The sequence below is a fragment of the Herpailurus yagouaroundi genome, unplaced genomic scaffold (genome assembly GCF_014898765.1).
Source record: "Herpailurus yagouaroundi ecotype Mexico unplaced genomic scaffold, PumYag 191, whole genome shotgun sequence".
In the NCBI taxonomy this organism is placed as follows: domain Eukaryota; kingdom Metazoa; phylum Chordata; class Mammalia; order Carnivora; family Felidae; genus Herpailurus; species Herpailurus yagouaroundi.
The window spans coordinates 10,609,736-10,631,436 of NW_024412422.1; the positions used below are offsets into that span (position 1 = coordinate 10,609,736).

At 44.1% G+C, this 21,701-nt stretch overlaps 1 protein-coding gene and 1 long non-coding RNA gene across 6 annotated transcripts in view; one reads left to right on the forward strand and one right to left on the reverse strand.

Moving 5' to 3' along the window:
- The window catches only part of HECTD4 (HECT domain E3 ubiquitin protein ligase 4), a 189,591-nt gene that overhangs the window by 58,782 nt on the left and 109,108 nt on the right, over positions 1 to 21,701 (forward strand). For all 5 annotated transcript variants that reach the window (XM_040443841.1, XM_040443843.1, XM_040443842.1 and 2 more), the window contains exons 3-7: positions 2,046 to 2,135; positions 3,435 to 3,565; positions 6,046 to 6,154; positions 7,054 to 7,192; positions 10,494 to 10,664. In XM_040443841.1, coding sequence (XP_040299775.1) covers positions 2,046 to 2,135; positions 3,435 to 3,565; positions 6,046 to 6,154; positions 7,054 to 7,192; positions 10,494 to 10,664 — 640 coding nt within the window. The remainder of the gene's footprint in view (positions 1 to 2,045; positions 2,136 to 3,434; positions 3,566 to 6,045; positions 6,155 to 7,053; positions 7,193 to 10,493; positions 10,665 to 21,701) is intronic.
- Positions 9,249 to 21,333, reverse strand: LOC121010323 (uncharacterized). The gene is made up of 3 exons (XR_005781096.1): positions 21,126 to 21,333; positions 11,513 to 11,632; positions 9,249 to 9,346 (listed from the first exon to the last, which is right to left on the reverse strand). It is a non-coding gene; the product is annotated as an uncharacterized LOC121010323 (long non-coding RNA).

Below are 21,701 nucleotides of genomic sequence, written 5' to 3' on the forward strand. Positions count from 1 at the left end.
ATTGAACACCTTTGCCAGGAACCTTGCTAGGTTTTAGGAACATAGTGACTCATGGTTTCATACCTTGCAGTTGAATGGACTCCGGGCGATTCACCTTGTAAATAATTATTGCTCACTTTCCGTGTGCAGGGTGCCCTTCTAGGCAGTGGGGATCCAGCAGTGAGCAAGATCCTTGGTGCCTAAAATTGCAAAGTTGCCATGCATAAGATCACTTCAGAGAGGGCTGCTCATTTGTAGGAAGACCTAGCAGGATAGTTTGCTACAGAATGACTAAGTGGAGGTGAGACAGCATTCGTTGGAGCCCAGGGAAGACCTTACTGAAGTGGAGCAGAGGTCGGGAAGGTGACAAAGAGCCAGCCAGTGACCGAGTGTCGTGGTCAAGAAAAGCAACAAGTGGCACAACTCGGGTGCTCTTTCTGTGCTTGGTGTAGTCGAGGGGACAGCAAGGTAACCAGCTGGAAGGCAGTGGGAGAGAAAAGGGACAGGAGAGGAGCTTGGCAGGGCTCAGATCCTGGAGGAGCTTAGGAACCAGGGAACCAGTGACTGTGTGGCAGGTAACTATACCTTACAGTTGGTTTCATGGCCTTAAATGTTCCAGTGTGCTTTTGCCCCTTTATTTCAACCTTGTTGCACCCCAGGGACGTCTCCCTGTTGGAGAAATGAAGAAGCAAAAGTCCATAGGAATTAAGTGACAGGTTTGAGATGGGGCAGCTGGTGAGTGGCCGGACTCCCAGCTTGAGCATTTAGACCCTGTCTGCTGCCTTCCCTCTTTATATTGTATTGCTCTTTGGTTTTGATTCTTTGAACACCAGAGGTAGTGAAAGGGATGCTTAAGAGGAGGACTTTAAGCCTACTCGGTCTAGTGTCCGGTATCCTGTTTCTTTTAGGGTTGAGGTATAGGCTACCCAGCAATTAAAGCCTTGGCTAAGAGAATAAGGCAGCGATCCGAAGTCAGCCTATCTGATACAGGTGATCATTTCGTTCAGGAAATGTTCTGTGGTGATTTATACTTAGGATCTGGCCAGGTAAGTCCCATGCATCTTAAAAGCACCTTCTTTTAGATCCTGCTGACCATATTCTAGATTTCCCAGAGTCTTGAGTCTTGGGAACCAAAAGGAAATTGGGTAGTGGTGAGCTCTGTGAGTATTACAATCACGTACTTCACAGTAAGGGAAGCAGAAGGAACACCTCTGAGAACAAAATCTTAATTGTTTGAGGCCTGGCTGGCTCAGTTGGTAGAGCCTGTGACTCTTGATGTCAGGGTCATGAGTTTGAGCCCCATGTTGGAGGCAGAGGTTACTTGATAAAAAAAATTAAAAAATTACTGGAATGTATTCCTCTTCAGTCATATTTAATGTGATGGGGTTTGGGGAGAGTTATGTAAAATGGATAAACTTAAAGATATTTAAAAACTAAGCTTGGAGGTGTCTGGGTGGCTTGGTTGGTTAAGCGCTTGACTCTCGATTTCTGCTCTAGTCGTGGTCTCCTGGCTCATGAGATTGAACCCAGCTTTGGGCTAACAGTGTGGAGCCTGCTTGGGATCCTCTCTCCCTCCCTCTCTCTGCCTCTCCCTAGCTCCTGTTTCTCTCTCTCTCTCTCTCTCTCTCTCTCTCTCTCTCTCAAAATAAATGAATGAACTTAAAAAATAAAACAAAAACTAAGCTTGGAAATACTGTTAGATTATTTATTAAATGTAACTGCCTTCTGTAAAATCTCTCTCCTAGGCTAGAGAAGGACTTGATGAAATGGTGTCCAAGCGTAATTGCCACATGTTCTTTGTGTTTGAGCCTTCTGTTTTGAACTTTTGTGTTGGGGGGACCTCGTTTACAGATGCAAGGAGAACATCCTAATTGGCATAATTGGTGCCGCTCATAAAACTTTTTGTATGAGTCAGTGGTAATCTGTACGAATCAAGTATATTTTGTACAATACGTCTTCTGATTGGTGGAAACAGACCCCTTCTGGAACCTTCTCACGTGGCTAATAAAATCAACCTTTTTATTTGACTTAGCAGTTGTGACGATTTTCCTTCCTTTTATTTTTAGGGGATCATTGAAGACTTTTGTCCATACGGTCCATCTGTTACAGAAACAGACTGATCTGGGGTCCCTGCCTGTAGCCGATGTACTGTATAGGTAAGTTGTCACTTTGGATCCTTATCTTCTTCCTCCATGAGGGAGATTTGTACATAGTCTCTTTTAACAGGTAGAGAGCTAAACTGCTTAATTAGTGATTCATATTTTAAAATAAGAATATTATCCTATTCATCTTAAGAATTCTGTCTCCTCTTTCCTTTTTTGAAAGTGTTCCTAGAGCGTGTTGTTTTTTAGTTTCTATTTTGTTTTTTTAAAATGTAATCGCTTATAGTGAATTTTTTTTTTTTTTTTAACTAGAAGAGAACTTTTTTTTTAATGTTTTTTTTTTTCAACGTTTATTTATTTTTGGGACAGAGAGAGACAGAGCATGAACGGGCGAGGGGCAGAGAGAGAGGGAGACACAGAATCGGAAACAGGCTCCAGGCTCTGAGCCATCAGCCCAGAGCCCGACGCGGGGCTCGAACTCACGGACCGTGAGATCGTGACCTGGTTGAAGTCGGACGCTTAACCGACTGCGCCACCCAGGCGCCCCACTTATAGTGAATTTTTATTATAGATTTTAAGATCTGTGAAAGTGTAAAGAAGAAACTGAAAATCATTTATAAGCTCATTACCCAAAGATAACCATTCCTAATGTTTTAGTGTATGTGCCTCCCAATCCTTACCCTAACTACCCCCCCTACATATATATAAAACCTATACATTTTATACACAACTGTACTTAAAAAAAAATTTTTTTTAAATAAACATTTACTGCTTGTTTTTGAGAGAGTGAGAGAGAGATAGTGGGAGTGGAGAAGGGGGAGAGAGAGAGGGAGATGCAGAATCCGAAGTAGGCTCCAGGCTCCGAGCTATCAGCACAGAGCCCAACGCGGGGCTCAAATCCACGAGTCACGAGATCATAACCTGAGCTGCAGTTGGACAGTTAACCAACTGAGCCACCCAGGTGCCCCAGTGTTTGTTTATTTTTGATAGAACACAAGGTGGGGAGGAGAAGAAAGACAGGGAGACCCAGAATCTGAAGCAGGCTCTAGGCTCTGAGCTGTCTGCACAGAGCCCGACGCGCGGCTTGAACCCACAGACCATGATGAGATCATGATCTGAGCTGAAGTCGGTTGCCCAACTGACTGAATCACCCAGGCGCCCCTATACACAGCTGTACTTTTATTATGTTTCTGTAAGCATGGATTTGTAATTTTTAAGTTTAAAAACATGACTGTTTTTTCCAGATACGTATTTGTTCAAAACTAGTTATCTGCTCTTTGAGATGACTTTCATTTTCTTGCTGAAATGGATAGTTTCCTTGTCTTCATGATTCTCCCATCTCCCCGTTTTTAGGCTGTTGCTTTTGGAAGGGGGGCCTGGCTCCCCCTCCTGTTTGCTCGGTGGCAAACACATAGTATCATGGGGGTATGAAGACATGTTGCCTGCACCAGATAGTAGCACCGGCTCCAGTTCTGAAAACAAAGGTAACGTAGGGGTTTTGCTCCTGTGACTGAAGTTAAGATGTGAAAAGAATGGCCTTGGATCATTGTGGCAAACGATTTGGGTAGAACTCTGTTCTCTTAACTAAAAGCGCTAGGGTCCTATACAGTGAGTTCTTTGTCTGCTTTATCAGTAAAAGTGTAAAAGCTGATGCTCAGGGAGGTAAGAAAATGGATAGGTTTTACTATCGCAAGGGAAAAGGATCATCCATACGCTTTAGCCAAGGAGCCATGAATTACTGCAGTGGACTCCTGGGTATTTGAGTTTGAGCCTGGGAGCCTTAAGTTAAATTTTTATGTCCATGAACAGAAGGTCAGATCTTGCTGCCTAAGCCTGATGCTGTTTCTTTTAGTAACTTATTATGTGTGTGTGGTTGAACCCTCTGTCCTAAAAGGGGTGGGATTGGGGGGAGACAAGATTGTTCAAAGGAGCATGGATTAAGTCTCTCCTTTAACAAAATGGGCTGGATTAAAATGTTTTTACACTTTCAGAAGTTTTCCATATCAGTTTATTGTGATCTCCGTGAAAATGGCAGAACTTCTCTTAATTGACCTTCACTTACCTGACTTGTTGGATGAAGGTGGCCTCTCCGTTTGTGTGGTAGAAGTAGTGAGCGGTGCCCTGGCACCCCAGGCAGGCTGCTTCTAGCCTCCTCCTGTGGAGGTGCAGGCTCACCAAGTCTGTCTACCTTGCTCCCAAACCTGTTAGTTGTTGTAGCTGGTATTCTGTCATTAAACAACGTTATGTAACCGATGAAATAGGAATTTAAGACGCCCCAGGAAATTGTTTCTAAGACCTTCAGTTGTCTTCTGGAAAGACTCAAAGTGAATCTCTAAGAAATTGGAGATTACTTGCATTTCTCACCCTTGATGGGGCAACTTCCTGGACAGCCTTAAGGGCATGGGATGCAGTCTGAGAGGCAGGCCACCGCTGCACCTCTCATCCTGGGGCCCGTGTCTTTTCGTGTCCACTGTTGCTTCCAAATAGTCATGTGAGCTGGTAAAAGGAACCAATGGTAAAATGGATCTGATGCAACTAGAGTCAACAGGAGAAGCAAAGAGCCTGTAAAACCCAAGAAGTTCTTAAACATTGTAGGCTGAAATTTACATCTTCAAATGAAACCCAAACCCCTTTATTTTCTCCCTTTACTTCTTTTAGTATCTACCTTGGGGTAGTTTCTTACGGGGGATGATGGTGTTAAACTGGTCTGCTTGGTTTCCACTCCCTTGTACTTTTAGTTTTGCTTCCACCTAGAGAATATTTTTCTTAGAATTTAAAAAGTAACCTTATTTTTAATATGGAAACATCTAACAGATATAGACGTTGAGAGGATGCTTTAGTCAACCCCTGGCACTCCTCACTTGGCTTCAACAAGTATCAACTCGGGGCCAATCTTCTCTGTCACTTTCACTCCCACCCCTTGTCAGACTCCTCAGAAGGCCCTAGGCCTCTATCTAAAGAGGAACGAATAAATGGATCTTTATAGGTTCCAAGTTAAAATACTTAAGGAAAGAAAATATTTTAAAAACGATTACTCACTTTAACGGTCTTTTGAAGAACCTAATAGTTACAAATTGTAGTTGTCTGGGATTCGTAGACTGAATTCTTAAGATAACAGCATATTCGTTACTAAATATGAGGGCTGTGGTGTTGGATTTCCTTTAATAGGACAGGTAGTAGACAAACTTAACCATGGTGAAATGGTGAGGAAAACACTGAAAGTTTTACAAGCTGTCTCTTTAGGACAAATTCTTGAGGGTAAATTAATAAACTGTTTACTATTCTATGGAGTAATACGGTTTTTAGCTGGCAGTGGATACAGCTAAGGGGGAACAGAGTCACTGGATGGGAAATCCACAGAAGCAGACTTTAGGTCCACGAGTTTCATGGGTATGCCAGCATAATAGCATTTGCCATTTATGGAACACTGGTTTTGAACCAGGGGCCTGTGGGTGTTCCCCTGTGCTATCTCCTTTAACCATCACAGTGACTCTTGAGGTACAGAGTAGTCTCATTTTCTGGATGAAGAAACTGAGGTTCAGAAAGGCCTAAGGTCAACTAATAAGTGCCCAGAACTCTTAAGAGCTCATGGCTTTTTAACCACCGGATCATTACTGAAAGTCCTCGAGTCTTAGTCCTCTCAGAGTCCTCTCAAGTTATGCACTTTGACTCTATTTTTTGCTATTCAAAAAGACAAGAAGAAAACTTCTGGCAGGTAGAACCAGATTCCCCTGCTATTATCTATCTGACCTCTTTACCTGATGTTGGTTCCTGATCCCACTACATTCTAGAGTCTTGATTTGGGGGTTTGAGCCATCTTTCCTGGAAGTCACACTGAAGCATTTATTTTAGAAGTGGGAGATTATCTTTCACTCAACCTCCTAAGGCTTTTTCACTAGAAGCATGTTTGTAATTTCATTAGAAAAATCATGTATATAATTTACCTGTGAAAAAATGATTTCAGATGCTGACTTAGGGCGCTGTCTCACGGCGGATGGTCTCTACCTGTATACTACTAACTCAGTTGGAAGAGGAGTAAGCAAATTGGGGTCTGGATTACATGGTACTCTCAGGTCAGTTGCATGGAACTTGCTGAATGATTTGGCTGGAACATTTCCCTTCTTCCATAAACCTCTGTGAGGAAGATACCTGGGGATGCGGATCTTCCCCTTCTGTTCCCCCCCCCCTCCCCCAACCCACCCAAAGACTGACTAGTAACTAAATAAGTCTGGACAATTTCATGTAATTTGATTTTTCTTGGATTAGTAGACTCTTGTTCTGTTAATGCATTTCACTTTGTTTGGACTCTAAACAGCTTGGTAGCCCTCAGGTCATTGTTTCTAGCCAGAAATTCCTCTATGATCCAAACTGTTACAATATTCGTGCCTTCTCCATGTTGATGAATGGACATTTTTCTAGTTCAGTCTTTTTAAAAAAAATTTTTTAACACTTATTCATTTTTGAGAGAGACGGGCAGAGAGAGAGGGAGACACAGAATCTGAAGCAGGCTCCAGGCTCTGAGCTGTCAGCACAGAGCCCGATACGGGGCTTGAGCCCACAAACCGTGAGATCGTGACCTGAGCCGAAGTCAGATGCTTAACTGACTTAGCCACCCAGGTGCCCCTAGTTCAGTGTTTGTGTACTTGGATTTGACCGTGGATTAGCCCTACTTTTCAGTGGGGATATCAGATCTGTGAATTGCTGCCGCAAGAAACCAGTTTGAGAGGCTTCTATATATTTAATTAGATCTTTTCCCCAACTTTTTTTCTGCTGTAATTTGTTGTGGAAAATGAATATTTGCTGTAGTGTCAGTCGCAAAGTTAACGTAATACACGTGCTCTCCTTGAGATGTTTTGCATACTTAGTCATTTTTTAAAAATCAGGTGGAAGATGTTTGCTGTAGCGCATTGTGTGGTTTCCAGCAACCGCCTGGCTACTCAGCCTGTGTGCTTTCTTCCCCCCCCTCCCGCAGAGGTTTTGTGTACTGCCGGAACGAGGAGCTGGAACCAGGATGGGTCGCTTTCGGCAGCGGCAGTCTTCTCCACCGGCCTGTATCTTTTGATAACAAACCTCACTCCCTTTTCCAAGTCATTGACCAGAATACCCTTCAGGTAAAAAGAAAACCAAGACCTTGTCTGTTATGTTTTGGAGACCGTAAGGGAAGTTCCTGACCTCATCAGAGGGAAGAAGCATACAGTTGAGGTAGTTTCCTGCCGCAGCGGCATCCTTCTAATTGTCACCATTGGGGCATTCTGGTTTTTTCTCTGGTGTCTTGGACTTGTCCCACATGATCTAAGTGAATGTGCTCTAGTTTCTAAGGCCATCACCAAGCTTTTAGGATTAAAAAAAATTCTAGAGAGTCAAAGATGTTACACGTACGAGCTATCTTGTTCTCTTGCCGGGTCTATTTTGGGGAGGGTATCATTTCCTTATTTGATTTGTTCTAAACAGCCTTTCTGAAAGGAGTTTGGATAAAATCCTCATGTGATTAGGGATTCAGAGCTCATCTTGACTGCTTCCAAACATAGCACCCTATCACCACCCTTGCTGGATTATGCTGAAATCACCTGCTTTTGTGTTTCTTCCCCACTACCATGCATCCCGTTAGATCTGGACCCTATCTTCCCTATCTTTGTGGGCTTACAATGGAGCACAGTGCCTAGCATTTGATTGATGATGATAATAGTAACTGTCATTTATCCGTGTCTGTCTCTGTGCCGAGCCCTGGTCTAGGCAATTTACATACACTTCTTCTCCTACCTATGAGGTAAAACTGTGGCAGTTTCACTTTACAGACAAGGCAGCTGAGTCGAGGCATTTTGTAAGTGCTCGGCAAGTGGGGTTTTTTTCCTTCTTTTTAAAATTTATTTTGAGAGACTGTGCATATGCACAAGTGGGGGAGGGGCAGAGTGAGAGAATGAGAATGAGCATGAATCCCCAGCAGGCTCCACACTGTCATCGCAGAGCCTGACGGGGGCTCAACCTCATGAACTGTGAGATCATGACCTGAGCCAAAATCAAGAGTTGGATGTTCAACCCAGTGAGCCACCCAGGCGCCCCTTGGCAAGTGTTTATTGTTGGAGGAAGGAATGTAGCTCAGAGGTCATGGGGCTTGTCCAGGGTCACATAGTAATTAATGGTGGCATAAGAATGTGAACCCATGGTTCTTAGCACTAGACTGAGCTTTTTTTTTTTTTAAATTTTTTTTTTCAACATTTATTTTTGGGACAGAGAGAGAGCATGAACGGGGGAGGGGCAGAGAGAGAGGGAGACACAGAATCGGAAACAGGCTCCAGGCTCTGAGCCATCAGCCCAGAGCCTGACGCGGGGCTCGAACTCACGGACCGCGAGATCGTGACCTGGCTGAAGTCGGACGCTCAACCGACTGCGCCACCCAGGCGCCCCTAGACTGAGCTTTTTATATTACAACTTCCTGCCTTTCAATGGAAGTTGAACAGAATAGTTACAGTTGCCATCTGTGGAGTGAATTCCCTGGGAGAAGTCCCCTCCAGGAGTTAAGTGGAATGTTACTTCTGCTTTCGTCTGTCCCTCAACTGTGCCTTTCCTGGTAAACAGGGACTGTGTCTTCTTCACCATTGCATCTCCAAAGCACACAGTAGCTTCTTGATAATTGTTGGATGAATAAAACGAGCATATTGACAAATAGATGCCCAATTGACTTCATTTTTTTTTTTTTTTTTAGTTTATTTTGAGGGAGATGAGTGCTCAAGTGGGACAGGAGCAGAGAGAGAGAGAGAGAGAGAGAGAGAGAGAGGGAGGGAGAGAGAGAGGCGGGGGGAGGGAGAGGGAGAGGGAGAGGGAGAATCTGAAGCAGGCTCTGCACTGATGGCAGAGAGCCCAATGCAGCTCGAACTCATGAACCGTGAGATCATGACCTGAGCCGAAGTCAGATGCTTAACTGACTGAGCCAGGCAGCTGTCTCCAATTGACTTCATATTTTATCGTTAATGCAGACAGATGTGAGAATATGTTCTGTATTTATTTGAAATAGAATTATAAGCCTGGGAATTAAACAGATGTTCAATTCTAGAACATGGTTTTTATCTCAAGCAATGTCCATTTCGTCTGTGTTCTTGCGAAAACTCTGATTCTTACCCAAAAAGATCCTGTTGTCACTAACGAGGTTACATGCACTGGAGCAGTTTGGGGGTAACAGAGGCCAATCAGTAGCTGTCAACATTGTAGATTGCCTGGCACTACAAGTTCCAACGTGTGGTCATAGCAACTGCATTACTTCTTAACTTCTGAAATAGACAAAACAAGTCTGGAAAAAAGTTCATATGAAATGAGTTCAAGGGTCGGAAGTAACCTTAGGGAAACTAGTGACTCACCTCGAAGGACAGAATAACAGAAAGTCGCTCTTAGGGCTCCCAGAGGCATCTGACCATCTCTGATTATTTTTATTTTTGGATTTTGACTTCTCCTGCTCTTGGCATTTTTGAAAAACCTAGCCAGCAGTTTTTTTGGGGGGGGGGGTGGTTCTCTGTTTCTCTCATTTTAAGGGCTTTTCTCTGGCAGTAAAAATTAGTATGTAACTACACATTTAGTGTGAAATGATGCAAAGCTCATTCATTATTCTGAAACTGAAGGATGCTCAGTATTAGAAACACATGCCTTCATGTCTAATACAGAGAGTTGGAGTTTGTCTCTTTCCTGATGATGCACTTGATGCATTTCAGTAAAGCCTCATGTGCTGGGCTAGGGTCTGCCTTCATTTGTTTTACTTTGTCCTTTCTCTTCTCTTCTCTGCCTCCCCTCTTCCTTCTGCCCTCTTTTTTTACTTCCATATTGAGTAACTTTTGAGTTAGACTCTGAATTAGCTGCTGGGATATAAAAGTAAGATACAGTACTTTTAATGTAATTTTTAGTCTGAAATTCACTTACTAAGGAAATCTCAGTACGGTTTCTCTAAAGCTTTGTTTTTGGTAATTGTTAGATAAAACACACGTGCTTAGCAGATTCAAAGCGTTTAGTAAATATCTTTGGCCTATGTTATCTGTCCCATGGGCTGTTGTATGAATTTTATATTTTTGTCATGCAATTTTCATATGTTAGAGGTATCAGTTTAATTTATTTTTAATGTTTATTTTTGAAAAAGAGAGCAAGTGTGAGTGGGAGAGGGGTAGAGAGAGAGACGGAGGGTCCGAAGCAGGCTCTGAGCACACACAGCCCGGTGTGGGGCTCAGAGTCACGACCGTGAGACCGTGACCTGAGCTGAAACCAAGAGTTGGCCACTTAACCGACCGAACCACCCAGGTGCCCCGCTGTCAGTTTAATTTGGACCGAGAAGCCCGAGTTCTGATTCTGGACATAATGGCGTTAGTGATGGACTGACGGAATTAATAGGAAGTTCTGTGTCCCGTTAATGAAGTTTTCCTTTTCCATGTCCAGGTGTGCCAGGTGGTGCCAATGCCAGCCAATCATCTCCCGGTTGGCAGCACCATGAGCACTGTGCACCTTTCTTCGGATGGTACTTACTTCTACTGGATCTGGTCTCCTGCCAGTCTGAATGAGAAAACCCCCAAGGGGCATTCTGTCTTCATGGACATTTTTGAACTCGGGGTAAGGTTCCCTTTCTGTCTCATTGTGTCTTGGCAGAGAAATTTTGATTTGGTTTCTTTTTGTATTGGTTTAAAAAGGACCCGAGAAAGGTGGAGTAGGCACAGTGTGTTCACTCTTAGCTCAAATTTTGCGGTTTTTCTTGGATTTCTTTGAAGGTTTCTTTGTTTAGAATTGTAGGACAGGAATAAAGTCAAGCTTTCTGAAGGTTAATCTGGCAACAAGGTGGAAATAGTAATACTTCATGTGTAGACAGTGGGGTTTTTTTTTTGTTTTTTTGTTTTTTTTAATGTTTGTTTACTTTGGGGAGAGGGGGGCACCAGCAGGGGAGGGGCAGAAAGAGGGAGGCACAGAATGTGAAGCAGGCTCCAGGCTCCGAGCTGTCAGCACAGAGCCCGATGCGGGGCTCAAACTCCCGAACCGTGAGATCCTGATCTGAGCCGAAGTCGGACGCTCAACCGACTGAGCCACCCAGGCACTAGACAGTGGGGTTTTTAGGCCAAAATGCCCATGGGGCTTGTTGGAAACCTGGAAGTAAATCGCAGTGGCAAGATTGGGGCTATAGTACACCTTGGGAGTCTCTGAGAGTGATGATAGTTAAAATTGTGAGAAGGCGTTCATTCGTTTGATGGTAGCTGAATGCCTGCTGTGAGTCAGGCAGCATTGTGTTTAGGTGGTGGGAATACAGTGATGGGCAGGGTGAGCAGGCTCCGTGCTCTAATGGAGCTTGGATTCTGCCTGGTGGGTGGCTTGGGGTGGTAGTGGTGGAGTGACAAAACATTAACCATAATCAAGTGAGCAAATCAGTGGACAAGAGAATTTTACGTCTTTGAAGGAAAAGTAGTAGCTACCCTTATTCTCCAACTTCTGCCTGGGGTTGAGTAGAACATTCTAGGAAGAAGAGACCACAGGTGCAAAGGCTTTGGCAGGAGCAAGCATGTGTTTCAGGAAATGACAGCAGGCTACTGTGGCTGGAATGCAGAGAGAAGGAAGGAGAGCTTGGTGTAAGAAGAGGATCCATGGTAGTCTAGAACTGTACCTGTCCAGTGCAGGAGCCCTTAGCCACATGTGGCTATTAGAAAATTTTTTACTTTTTTTTTTTTTTTTTAAATCTTAAAGCACAAGCAGGAGAGGGGCAGAGAGAGAGAGAGGGAGAGAGGGAGAAATCCAAGCAGGCTCCTCACGGTCCGTGCACAGAGTCTGACGTGGGGCTCAAGCCCACGAAACCGCGAGATCATGACCTGAGCCAAAATCAAGAGTCGGACACTTAAACGACTGAGCCACCCAGGTGCTTCACATGTGGCTACTTAAAATAGAATTAAATAAAATGTTAAAAAAATTTAAAAAGAAAGTGGGGCGCCTGGGTGGCTCAGTCGGTTAAGTGGCCGACTTCGGCTCAGGTCATGATCTCGCGGTCCATGAGTTCGAGCCCCGCATCGGGCTCTGTGCTGACAGCTCAGAGCCTGGAGCCTCTTTTGGATTCTGTGTCTCCCTCTCTCTGACCCTCCCCTGTTCATGCTCTGTCTCTCCCTGTCTCAAAAATAAATAAATGTTAAAAAAAAAAAAATTAAAAAAAAATTAAAACTAAGGCCTCAATTGTTTCCTCACATTAGCCACATTTCAAGTGCTCAGTAGCCACATGTGACTGGCTTCTGTGTTGAACATCCAAGATCTAGAACTTGTCAGCATTGAACATTCTGCTGGACAGTGCTGGTCTCAATAATATTTGTAGAGACTTATAAAAGAAAAATTGCCCCAAGTCAATCTGTGACAAAACCTGTTTTAATGATGTAATTTACAGCCCCCTTCTGGAAGAAATTAGCATTCCTGGGGGAAAAAAACAAAACAAAACACCGAAGTAATTTTCGAATGAATTTTAATAGGCTTTAAACTTGTTCTGGGAAACCAGTCAGCCATCCCGCCAGCTGACTGTCAGTCAGGAGTCTGGTGTCCTTAAACCTACATCCTCTTGTTTTTCTATCTAGTTTCTCCGCTTAATCATCATCTTTTTTAAATGTTCCAGCTGCAGTGTCTTTGAATTGGTCTGCTAGAGATTGTACTCCTTGAACACGTGTTCAGAGTTGTCAGAAAAGTTTTAGTACTTGCTGCCTGGAACAGACCTGCCAGCTGGCCAAAGGATGATTTAGGTCTTTATTGTGAGTAGAGTGGGAAAACATTGAAGGCTTTCCCCTTTCTCTGGTAGTTTTTTCTTTTAACAGAAGCCTATCAGAAATACATGCACGTGGACCAGAACTTGAGGCAGCACAGGAGATAAGGGTTTGGTCTACTTCCTCCTCTTTCCTTCTTCCTCATAATGTGTTTTACTTATTTTCATTCCTCTTGTGGTTATCTCGGTAACGGACAGTGAAGCCTGTATTTCTTGTTCCTCAGCTGATGGAGGTGGTAGTGGCCCTTCCTGTCTTTCAGTGTGGGGCGAGCCGCAGCCAAAAATGCATGTTTGCTCAGGGGAAGAGAGGAGTCTCCCCTGCCCACTTCAGAGTCTTGGGAGCGGGAGGCACGAGGTGTGGTGCAAAGCTATGGTGAGAGGGGTGTAGGCCGAACGTTAATAAAAGGAACTGTCCATCCCTTTCCTGGTGTACTCCTTTGTGCTTAGAGACTGGCTGCCCAGGCAGAAGGCTGGACTTTATTTTTTTTATTTATTTTTTTTTTTTGGACTTTATTTTCTGAATAAGCTGGGTGACTCTGGAAAAAAGACCTCAGTGTACGGACATTAGGGTTCATTTAAGGAAAGGACTTGCTGTCCTAGTGAATCACCCACAAGTGATGTCTTCCAGTAAGCAAGCCTCAACCATGTGCACAGCATTCCTGATCAGTGCTAAACTGTTTAAAAAGCAGATGCATACAGAACAACAACAAAACAAAAAATAAAAACAAACAAAACCCAACCTCCCAAAACCCCAAACTTTGGAGAGGTGTGTGGGGAGGGGAAGAGGAATAGGTTATCTGTATTTTTGCCAATTTTTTTTTATATTTATTTTTGAAGGAGAGAGTGATGGAGCATGAGTGGGGGGAGGGGCAGAGAGAGAGAGAGAGAGAGACGCAGAATCTGAAGCAGGCTCCAAGCTGTCAGCACAGAGCCCAGCGAGGGGTTCGAACTCACAAACTGTGGTGAGATCATGACCTGAGCCAAAGTCAGAAGCTTAACTGGCTGAGCCACCTAGGCACCAATCCCTCCCCCCACTTTTTTTTTTTTTTTAATTATTGAAGCTAGGTGCTGGGTACATGGGGCGGGGCGGTGGGGGGAGCTCTTGTGTACATTTAAAAAAGCACCCTATTGGGGCGCCTGGGTGGCTCAGTTGGTGAAGCGTCCGACTTCAGCTCAGGTCATGATCTCGCGGTCCGTGAGTTCGAGCCCTGCGTCGGGCTCTGTGCTGACAGCTCAGAGCCTGGAGCCTGTTTCAAATTCTGTGTCTCCCTCTCTCTGACCCTCCCCCATTCATGCTCTGTCTCTCTCTGTCTCAAAAATAAAAGTTAAAAAAAAAATTAAAAAAATTAAAAAGCACCCTATTTAAGAATTTCCTTAGGGGCTCTTGGGTGGCTCAGTAGGTTGAGCATCCGACTTCGGCTAAGGTCATGATCTCGAGGTCTGTGAGTTTAAGCCCCGCGTCGGGCTCTGTGCTGACTGAAAGCCTGGAGCCTGCTTTGGATTCTGTGTCTCCCTCTTTCTCTGCCCCTCCCCCGCTCATGCTCTGTCTCAGAAATAAACATTAAAAAAAAATTAAAAAATTAAAGCAGATAGCCAAGGATCTCTAGACCAATTAGGAAAGTCTCCAGTATGAAAATATGAAATCAGAAGAACAGCCAATAGGGTTTACAATGTTTTATTCTCCTAGCTGTATGAGATATGAGAACATCTTGCATTCATGCAATATAGCACAGGGGCTCCTAAAAAAAAAAAAAATGAGCAAGAGCTCCTGGGAATTAAAACTATGATTGTTGGGGTGCCTGGGAGGCTCAATCAGTTAAATGTCCGACTTCGGCTCCGGTCATGATCTCACGGTCCTTGAGTTTAAGCCCTGTGTTGGGCTGTGTGCTGACAGCTCAGAGCCTGGAGCCTGCTTCGGATTCTGTGTCTTGCTCTTCCCTGCCCTTTCCCCACTCATACTCTGTTTCTCTCTCTCAAAAATGAATAAACGTTAAAAAAAAAAAAAAAACTGTCAACATTTAAAAAAATGTAAGAAATCTCTCAGGGCAAAAATAAAAACGATAAATATGAGAGAAGAGTTGATAAATGTGGAGGGAGCAATCCCTCTAAAGTCCTAGTTGATAGGAGTTCCAGAAAAGAGAACAGAAAACCAAGAGGGCGGCATGATCAAAGAATATGGAAAAAATGTCAAACTAGAGGGCACAGGTGTCTAGATGAACAGATATCTGACATGGTGAATGAAGAATGCCCACCATGTGGCATATCATCCTGAAATTTCAGATTATCGGGGTGTAAAGAGAGGGTTGTGAAGCTTCCAATCATGTACAAATGATAAAATCCCGTATAAATGATGTGGAATAAGGAAAGCACCACGCTATGTAGTAGCATTATTGGATACACAAATGGAGTAGCACTCTCAAAATTCTGAGGGAAAGTGATTTCCAGCCCAGAAGTTAGCAGTCCTCCAAAGTGTCCATCAAGTGTAGAGACAACAGAGATTTCTAGACCTCGCAGTTATACAATCAAAAGCCCATACCTGCTCTGGAGGAAATAGAACTAAAATAGCCCCTGTCAGTGGCCTAAAATAGAAAGTTGGGGCTGAAGGAACTTGATCTAGATTAAAAGAACAACCTTTGAATCATTTTTGGAGTCTGAATCAAACCATTAAGGAACATTTTTGGAGACCGTTTGGAATTTGAATATAAAATGAGTATTAGATAAAACCAAGGCATTCTTAATTTGTTTGTAAAGTATGCAAATGGCATTGTGGTTCTATGAGAATGTCCACATTTTTTAGAGCTGTGTAGTGAAATATTTGGAAGTGGAATTGGAGTGTTGACTTTGGCTCAGGTCATGATCTCGAGGTTGGGGAGTTCAGGCCCTCGTCAGACTCCATGCTGACAGCGTAGAGCCCGGAGCCTGCTTCAGATTCTATGTCTCCCTCTCTCTCTGCCCCTACCCCGCTTATGCTTTGTCTCTCTCCCTCTCTCTCAAAAATGAATAATGTTAAAACAAATTTTTAAAAAATAAAACGCTTGAGCCAAAAAAGTGATAGGTCAAGCCTGTGTGGCAATATCTGGATAAGAGTTGAATCTGGAGGAAGGTTCATTGGCCTATTCTCTATTTTTACATGCTTGAAATTTTCCATCAAATAAAAAATTAAGCATCACCAGCCTCTAGTTTAGCAGTTTCTAAAATGCTGATTTGGGAAGCTAAACACAGATATCTGTGCCTATGGTACTTTCACGGAATGGAACACTGTACAGCCATTAAAAAGAACAAGGCTGATCTGCATAGACCAAGCAGGTCAATTTCCAAGTTCTGTCGTTTAGCACGATAAAGCTAGGTTCAGAACACTGTATTCCCTACCTGCTATAAAAAGGTGGAGTGGGGGTGCAGATTCCTTCTGCAAGTGTCCTCCTACATTAACAGCTTTCCTCTCGACGGATCATTCAGCACAGCATACGGATACATCAGAGGATATCCTGTCTTGGGGGGAAAAAAAACCCAAAAAAGTGCCTTGACCCGTGCCCGCCTCCAGTCCCCTGTTTTTGGCTTCCCTTTATAGCACTACTCTTGAAAGAGTTTATTCTTCCTGTTTTTATGTTCTTTCCTTCCATGCTGTCTTGAGCCTGCTCCAGTCAGTCTCGTATCTTCACCACATGCCACCAGAACAGTTCTTCCACGTTTGCCGGGGACTTGCACATTATGGAGTTCGAGGTCTACTTTGTGTCTTTTTCCTTGACCTTTTAGCAGTATTTGATTCTTGAAGCGGCTTTCTCTTGCCTTGTGGGACCTCCCATAGGACTTCTCCTGCCAGTGGTTGCTCCTGCCCTGCCCCACCTTCCCTACTTCTCAACGATTACGTGCTTCCGGACCTATTTCCAGATGCCTTCTGTCGCTGCCTGCTCTTACTCACTGGCTGGTCTCCTGTCGTGTAGCTGTAAACACCTCTATCTACTGCTGGTGCTCAAATCTGCTGCTCAGCCAGAACCTGTCCCCAGAGAGCTGGCTGCATATCGACGTGGGTGTTTGTTTGTATGTGCACAGGACATGAGACTCTTCCAGTCTGATCATCACCGCAAGCTAAATGTGCCCCCAGCCACACTTCTGGTTTTACCCCAGAGCTGCTCATCCCGCAGGCTTTCCCTTTTCAATTGATGGCATCGGTGTCCTTCCAGTGCTGGCAAGAGACCTTTACTGTTCCTCTTTAGACGTTAGTTTATTCTGAGAGAGCACACACAGGGAAGGGGCAGAGGGGGAGAGAGGATCCTGACTGAGCAGGCTCCATGCTGTCAACACAGAGCCCCACAAGGGGCTCAGACTCACAAACCATGAGATCATGACCTGAGCTGAGCTCAAGAGTCGGGTGCTTAATTGACTGAGCCACCCAGGTGCCCCCAAATAAGTAAACTTTTATAAAAGGAGAACGTGGTTAATAGCATTGAATTCTGCTGGGAAAGTCAAGATTGAGGCTGAAAGAGGTCTTTGGGTGGAGAATATGGCAGTTCTTGGTGGTAGCCTTAACAGAAGCGGCTGTGGGGGTTAGGAGGGGTGAAGCCAGGTGCAGTTGGTCAAGTATGGTGAAGAGGGTAAGACGACAAGAATAAATCTCTCCAGAGGTTTGTTATGAAAAAGCGAGAAATGAGAGGGAGGTAGTGGAGTGGACCGTGGGGACGTTGAAGTATTTTTAACTTTGTTTTTAAAATTTTAAATGAACAGATAATAAACTCTTCTACTTCAAGACTGACAGGTTATAGGGTGTAGCCTTAGACCTCTGATAAATGGCCTTGGCCAAACCAGACAAAAACTCCTAAAATGAGGGCTTTCAACTAGACGATTCGAACTTTTAGCCCTGATATTCTCCCCCACCCCCTCCAGCTTTATTGGGGTATTCCTAACAAAATGGTATACTTTCAAGGTAAAGGTTTGACATATGTGTATATTGTGAAATGGTTACCATCGTCGAGTTAACACCTTCATTGCCTCGTGTTTACCACGTTTGTGTGTCTGCGTGTATGGCAGCATTAAGATATAACTCTTAGCAGCTTCGAAGTTTATGATTACCTATAGTTACCATGCTGTACATTAGATCCCCAGGACGTATTCATTTTCTAACTGAAAGTTTGTACCCTTTGACCCACATCTCCCATTTCTCCCACCCTGCAGCCCCTGGCAACCATCATTCTTTCTGTGAGTTTGACTTTTTATCTTCTGGCGTGAGATCATAAAATGTTTGTCTTTCTTGGGCTGACTTATTTGCTTAGTATAATAGTTTCAAGGCCCATCCGTGTTGTCACAAATGGCAGGATTTCCTTTTTTGAAAGGCTGAATGCTGAAATTCATTTTCTGATTCACAAAAGCTTTTGGTTTCTAAATAGTATAAATATTTGCTACTTAGATGTGGCTGATGATAATCATTAGAAACGATTAGGTTTGCTGTGAATTATGATTTCACCCAGATACTTGGAAGTACTGGTAAATTTCTCTCCAAATTTAGTGACCGTTATATTGTTTTGAATACATTGTTTTTATTTTATTATTTATTTATTTTTTTTTCAACGTTTATTTATTTTTGGGACAGAGAGAGACAGAGCATGAACGGGGGAGGGGCAGAGAGAGAGGGAGACACAGAATCGGAAACAGGCTCCAGGCTCTGAGCCATCAGCCCAGAGCCCGACGCGGGGCTCGAACTCCCGGACCGCGAGATCGTGACCTGGCTGAAGTCGGACGCTTAACCAACTGCGCCACCCAGGCGCCCCGAATACATTGTTTTTAAAAATAATCTATTTATGGGGCACCTGGGTGGCTCAGTGGCTCAGTCGATTAAACATCTCTTGATTTTAGCTCAGGTCATGATCTCCTAGTCATGAGATCCAGCCCTGCACTGTCCACGCAGAGCCTGCTTGGGGTTCTCTCTCTTTCCCTCTTTGTGTCCGTCTCCTGCTTGCTCGCACATGTTCTCTCTCTCTCTCTCTCTCTCTCTCTCTCTCTCTCTCTCTCTCTCTCAAATGTTAAAAAAAATTTCTAGGGGCGACTGGGTGGCTCAGTGGGTTGAGCGTCCGACTTCGGCTCAGGACACGATCTCACAGTTTGTGGGTTTGAGCCCCTCGTCAGGCTCTGTGCTGACAGCTGGGAGCCTGGAGCCTGCTTCGGATTCTGTGTCTCCCTCTCTCTCTGCCCCTCCACAGCTCATGCTCTGTCTCTGTCTCAAAAATAAAAACAGTAAAAAAAAAATTAAAAATTTTTAAATCTATTTACATAGTTATAAAATTCAAATGGTACAAAAGTCTCTCCTTCACCTTGCCTCCTGATTCAGTTTCCCTTGCTGTAGGCAAGTAACGTTAACACTTTCTTCTGTATTCTTCCTGAGATAACATGAACGTGTACAACTACACATGTATAATTTTTTCCTCTTCTGTTTTTACACAAATAGTAATTTGTTATACTTTTTTTTTAATTTTTTTCAACGTTTTTTATTTATTTTTGGGACAGAGAGAGACAAAGCATGAACGGGCGAGGGGCAGAGAGAGAGGGAGACACAGAATCGGAAACAGGCTCCAGGCTCCGAGCCATCAGCCCAGAGCCTGACGCGGGGCTCGAACTCACGGACCGCGAGATCGTGACCTGGCTGAAGTCGGACGCTTAACCGACTGCGCCACCCAGGCGCCCCTACTTTTTTTTTTAAGCTTTATGATCAACGTGGGGCTTGAACTCATGACCCTGAAATCAAAAGTTGCATGCTCTACCAGCTGAGCCAGCCAGGCACCCACACTCCCAATTTTTTTTTTTAAGTTTTTTTATTTTGAGAGAGCGAGCACACATGGGAGGAGCAGAGAGAGAGAGAGAGAGAGAGGGAAAGAAGAATTCCAAGCAGGATCCACTGCAACATAAGCTTGAAGTGCAATATGGGGTTCAAACTCACGAACCGTGAGATTGTGACCTGAGCCCAAATCAAGAGTTGGATGCTCAACTGAGCCACCCAGGTGTCCCAGTATTTGGATTTAAAAAAAAAAAAAAAAAATTTTAATGTTTATTTTTGAGAGAGAAAGAGCATGTGTGTGAGCGAGTCAGGGAGGGCCAGAGAGAGAGGGAGGCAGAATCTGAAGTAGGATCCCGGCTCTGAGCTGTCAGCACAGAGCCTGACGTAGGACTCAAACTGAGGAACTGTGAGATCATGACCTGAGCCGAAGTCAGACACTTAACCAACTGAGCCACCCAGGCGCCCCACTGGTATTTGGATTTTATTCCAGGGGACAATGGAGAGCTCAGAGAGTTCTGAGCAGGATCTGGTTTTAAAAGTTCATGGTAGCTTTTGGGTCAAGAATAAAGCAAGATTTAAAGATTTGGGGCACCTGGGTGGCTTAGATGAGCGTCCGACTTCGGCTCAGGTCATGATCTCGCCGTCTGTGAGTTCCAGCCTGGCGTCGGGCTCTGTGCTGACAGCTCGGTGTCTGGAGCCTCCTTCGGATTCTGTGTCTCCCTCTCTCTGCCCCTTCCCTGCTCATGATGTGTGTGTGTGTGTGTGTCTGTCTGTCTGTCTCTCTCTGCCAAAATAAACAAATGTTAAATTTTTTAAAGATCCTTTAAGAGATTAAACAGCTATGGAAGAGACCACATATTAGTTTTTTTTTTAATGTAATTTTTTTTTCAACGTTTATTTATTTTTGGGACGGAGAGAGACAGAGCATGAACGGGGGAGGGGCAGAGAGAGAGGGAGACACAGAATCGGAAACAGGCTCCAGGCTCCGAGCCATCAGCCCAGAGCCCGACGCGGGGCTCGAACTCCTGGACCGCGAGATCGTGACCTGGCTGAAGTCGGACGCTTAACCGACTGCACCACCCAGGCGCCCCCATATTAGTTTTATAATCAGGAAAGAAATACTAAAAACCTATTTTTGGAACCTCGACTACCACCAGTGTTCTTCCTTGTCAATTTTTACGAAAAATCAGTGGAGTTTGATCTGCAAAATAGGCGTGTTGATACTTAAGATTGAGTGAAAGCTAAAGGATTGAAGCCTGGCTAAGATAAATAGGTAATCCTATCAGGACTAACTAACTGGCTGTGCTTGTCTCAAAATGATTTCTTACGAACTCCGAGTGGAATAGGTAAGTAACCATTACATAAGGTAGACTATAGAAATATTGGAGTATGATGGAAAGAAATGGAATGGAGTAGATACCCTGCCTAACTGAAGCTATTAATATGAACAGTCTCTGACTTTGGGGGTATTTGAGTTGTCTTCTGCTCAACAAGTGACCTCAAAACTAAGTGACTCTCAGCAGTAACAACTTACAGGTTGATGGGGCTCAGTAGGGTGGTGGTTCTTCGCTGCGTGGGGGAAGCTGAGGTCATACTTGCAGCCTCGTTCAGCTTGGAGCTTGACTGGGGCTGTCATGTTCACGTCGGCCTCTCATTCTCCATCTTTTCAAGAGCACAAGTGCTCCTCTAGCCTGTGCTTGTGTCTTGCTTCCGAGGGCCAAGCCTGGAGTCTGCGTGGGAGGGAACTAGGCGAGGACCTGACTCCAGGTTGCAGCTTTCTCCTGGGGCCACCAACGTGATAGCCTAGCGCTTGGGGTCACGGGCTTTTGACATTCTCCGACACTTAGATTCTGGCCTTTAAAACTACAGAGTAACTAAAACTCCTTTTTTTTTTTTTTTTTTTACCTTTTCAGAACATATTTTTTTTACATCTTTTGTTCTGAGTTCTTTCTGCTCCCATATATACGTGTTCTCTATAAAAGGCTGTTCTTTAGATAGACTCAGTGACCATTTTACTGCTATTTTGTCCTCTTTATGTCCCTTCTGAAAGATATGGTCAGCATAGTAATGGACATGCTAGGTCCCTTCTCTTTTCCCCTGGGTTTATTAT